This window comes from Corvus brachyrhynchos, unplaced genomic scaffold (genome assembly GCF_000691975.1).
Source record: "Corvus brachyrhynchos isolate BGI_N302 unplaced genomic scaffold, ASM69197v1 scaffold122, whole genome shotgun sequence".
Taxonomy (NCBI): Eukaryota; Metazoa; Chordata; class Aves; order Passeriformes; family Corvidae; genus Corvus; species Corvus brachyrhynchos.
Genome location: NW_008236778.1, coordinates 409,382 through 413,386, shown reverse-complemented (window position 1 = coordinate 413,386; position 4,005 = coordinate 409,382). Strand labels below are relative to the sequence as shown.

Genomic DNA, 4,005 nt, shown 5'->3' with positions numbered 1-4,005 from the left:
GAGCTCTGGCGGGTCCCAGGGAGCAGCACCTGCGGGCGGGGACACCCTCAGTCAAGGCAGGGGGATGGAGGGAGCAGCCCCATCTCCTCAGCCCCTGTTCCTCCTTCCAGGGCCATAGAGCTCCTGCCACCTGCTCCATTCCCCCCAAACACCCTCATCTTGCAGATAGGTTGGGGTGGGTCCATCCCTCCCGGGAGCCCGCACCCCACCCACCTTCACCCCAGCTGCTCCCGACCTGCGCTGCCGCCAGCCCTCCTCCTCCTCAGCAGCTCCAGCCTCCCCACCTCGCTTTTACAGGGAGCTGCTCGGAGACCTCCCTCCGCAGCACACCCTCTCCCACCCCCACAGCTCCTCCTTGCCCTCCTCCCAGCCCGGATCGCCGTGCATCTCCTCGCCGTGGGGCTGGGGAGCACCAGGTCCCCTTTGCCCTCGCCGCCGTGCCAAGCTCTGCCGGAGTGAAAGGTCTGACCAGCACAGGGAGGTGTCGCAGGGGCAGCTCTGAGACCCCACTGCCAGCCCTGCAGGACGAGCTGATTCCTTCATTTTGTCAGGCAGGGTCTGGAGGAGCCCCTGGGAGCCCAGCAGAGCCAAGGGCAGGCTCCTGGCACCCCTGCCTCTCCTGCTGGGGACCTCCAACAGCACCCTGGGACACCCACTTATCCCTGGCCAACACCCCACTGTCCCCAAGGAGCCGCGGGGCCGTGCACTCAGCATTGGAGGGTCCAGGACACCCAGACAAGGTCAGTGAACGTGGCTGCACGGCCCAGGGCAGCATAAAGACACAGCAGGGGTGGCCACACGGGAGCTGGGGCCGTTGCCATTCCCTGCCCAAGCCCTTGGTATCACTGACCCCAACTCAGCACGTGCTGGGGAAGGCGGCAGCAGTGACAGCAGTGACAGCAAGCGGGCAATACCCCAGCTCCTGGACAAGCAGGGCTGCACTCTGGCTGTCAACAACAGCAGCCGGACCCTCAAAGAGGACGCTGCTGTCCCAACACCGTGCCAGGAGCAAAGCCCAGCTCTGCTGCTCCAGGAGCGCTCCCTGCTCCTCCAAGAGTGACCCTCCAGCCCAGCAAGCCAAGGCTGAACTGGGCCAGCTCCCCTGGGCACACAGACCCTACCTGGTCCCGTCACCCAGGATGTTCCCACTCCCCTGGACATGTAGCCATCACTGCAGGGACATCCTCGGCATCTCCACACAGGGGTGGCCCAGGGAATGGAGAGTGCCCAGATCCCAGCCACAGTTCCCAGCCACGGCTCCGCTGGCCTGGAGCATCAATCACCAGGTCAGGGCTCCCCTGCACAGGGTTAAATTGCTCCGTTAGCTTTCCCTCCGTGGGTGGAGCAGCACCTCATGAGTAATTTTCTCCGTTTCTGGCATATCAGATGCAGCTCTGGGGCAATTCAATTCATCAAAGTCCCTCCTACCTCCAGCACTGCCCTGCTGTGGGCCCTGCCATGGTTCCACACCTCTACTGGGAGCTGAGCCATGGGACACCCGGGCCAGCAGCCACTGGAGCTGGGGCAGATGGAGCCAGGTAGCCCCTGGTTGTATCTCATGGGGCAAACAGGTGCCCCAGGAGGGAGCTCCTGTCCCTGTCCCGCTGCGCCAGGGATCTCCCACCTCCAAGTGTGATTAAGGAGCCATCAGACTGCTACACCCTGGCTAATGAACTCCAATTCTGGGGAGGGATTAATAGCTCCTAAGGCAGTCATCCACCTCCAAGCTCACTTCCAGCCATCCAGGATGCCCTCGCTCACCCTTTCCTATTCCAAGGTCCAGTTCTTCCTGCCCCCCATCAGACACAGCCCCCCAGCTGGCTCAGGTCCCACAGCTCCTGGAAGCAAAACACTGCGGAGGCTGCTGGAGCTCATCCCTATCAACAGCAGCTGATAAGAGCGTCCTGCTGAGCAGGAAAAGTGAGACCCAGGGGCCAGGCAACGCCTCACTTGGAGCCGCTGGCACAGCAGATACTGGGCAGCCCCACCAAGCCCCCCAAAGCCGCTTCTTGCAGCCAACCTCCGAATATGGGGAGCTCGTGGGGGTCGCAGGGGCCTCGTGGCATCGTGTGACCGCCCTTTGCAGTGCACAGGTGGGTTCGTTCCAGGATGGGGTCAAGGATGTGGGGTCAATGGAGCTGTTGGAGGAGCCTGGGGTGAATTTTGTCCCTAAGCCAGGACAGTGTGGATGGGGACTCAGGGGACACGGAGATGGGCTGAGTCACTTTTATGGGGATCACGACTCCGTAAACATCGATGCCAAAGAGCCTCAGTGCAGCATCACAGAAACTCCTTCCCATCAGTGAGACCCTGGCCCGGAGCACGTGGGGACACAGTCCTTAGGGTGATCACCAGCTCCAGGCCAGCTGCTGCGGGACCCCAGCAGCCCCCAGCCACTGAGAGCTCCAAACAAGCCAAGGCTTTGCACAAGAATTAATGAGCCAAGCCCAGCGACGTCGGGGGATTCGCCCCCGCTACGTTTATCCCAGAGCCAGTCCCAGAGCTCCTTCAACACGGAGCCGAGCGCAGGGACGAGGGCACGTGGACCAGGGTGATTCAGCATCCGGCCACCAGCTGTTAGCACCAGGACAGGTAAGTCAGAAGCAGGTGGAGGAGCAGCCCTGCACCGGGAGTGGGGTGCTGGGAGCGGGGTGCTGGGAGTGGGACTCGCTGATCCTGGAGAAACATTTCCCTCTTGTGGCCAAACACAAACAGCCTCGGGGCAGGAGCAGGGTGCTCTCCCCAGGACTCTGGCAGCACCTCCCGGAGTTGCGGGGTCCCAGGAGCGGGGGGTCCCTGTGGCACCATGGCGTGCCAGTGTCCCAGGGTGACACTGTCACTCACTGACCACGCCTGGGCTGTGCTCAGCCCACGCAGCATCGGGGCTGTCAGTCCTGACAGCACCCCCGGGCACATCCTGCCTGCGCGGATCAGCCCAGGGGCCCGGCCGCCCTCCTCGCCCTGAAATCATGACCTCCCTGCCCTAATCTCCTGCTCCCACGCCCTGCCAGCTCCCTCCTTCCTTCCTGGGTGCGCCCACACTCAGCACCCACTCCCGGTCCTGTCCCCACTTGCTCAAGCCACCCCAGCTCTGTGGTGGCCACTGAGCCCCTGGCACACCCCCACCCTCCTCACCACAGTGGGGACCCCTCGGCTCAATCGCCACGGGAAACAGCGGGGTCCAGGCAGGGCTGCTGCAGCCTGACCAGCCTCTCTGTCCCAGAAAAGCCCCAGGAGCAGCTGGCACTGCCCTGACCTTAGCCAGAGCTGGCTGGGACCCCGACACCCCATGCTGCGATGCTCCTGGAGCTGGCTCTGCGTCCAGCCCCACCATCAGGGGCCTTGGTCTGGGAGAGACATGACCCACACAGCCCCTGGCCTGACATCAGGCTGCAAGTGGCCCCAGCTTGGCAGGAAAAGCACAGAAAGCTAAAGCCTGGCCACAACCCCTGCTCACCCCTTGCATCAAGGGGGGTGTCCAAGTGCTTTGTCCCTGCTCCTGATGCAGCACCCAGAGCATCTGCATTCCGGGTGAACCCTGAGCTACTTGCTAGGTCCTAAAACCTGTCCCCAAAAGCAGCAGGAGCACACCCAGGCTCTGCTCAGCCCCAGCCAGGCAGCACATGCTTGGAACTGGGAGTAGACTCATGCCCAGAGCATCTCTCAGCAGGGCGAGCCCCACGGGGAGCTGAGGTGGGCAGAGGGGCAGGGCATGGGCAGGGACAGGGGCTGCCCCACGCTGGTTCAGGTGGTCTGCCCTGCGCGCCCGGCTCCAGCAGGCTCCATGCCGGGGTGGCCCCCAGCCACAGTGCCCAGGAGCAGGGGAGGGACCCGGACGTTTCTCTTCCAGCCGCAGACATCAAGGCGGCATCCGTGTTTAATGTCAGAACAGCAGAACACAGCGTTCACAGCCTGTGGAGTCTCCACCCTGAGGGGCACCAGTGCCCCCGGCCCTCCTGCACATGCACGGCGTCCCCGGCCCAGCTCTCGGCTCTGGGGAGCCGC

General features: G+C 63.7%; 1 protein-coding gene across 1 annotated transcript in view; it reads right to left on the bottom strand.

Moving 5' to 3' along the window:
• The window catches only part of LOC103611274 (glucosylceramidase), a 9,726-nt gene that overhangs the window by 3,768 nt on the left and 1,953 nt on the right, over positions 1-4,005 (bottom strand). The window contains exon 3 of the mRNA XM_017727846.1: positions 1,122-1,171. Within this exon, the coding sequence (XP_017583335.1) occupies positions 1,122-1,171 (50 nt within the window). The remainder of the gene's footprint in view (positions 1-1,121; positions 1,172-4,005) is intronic.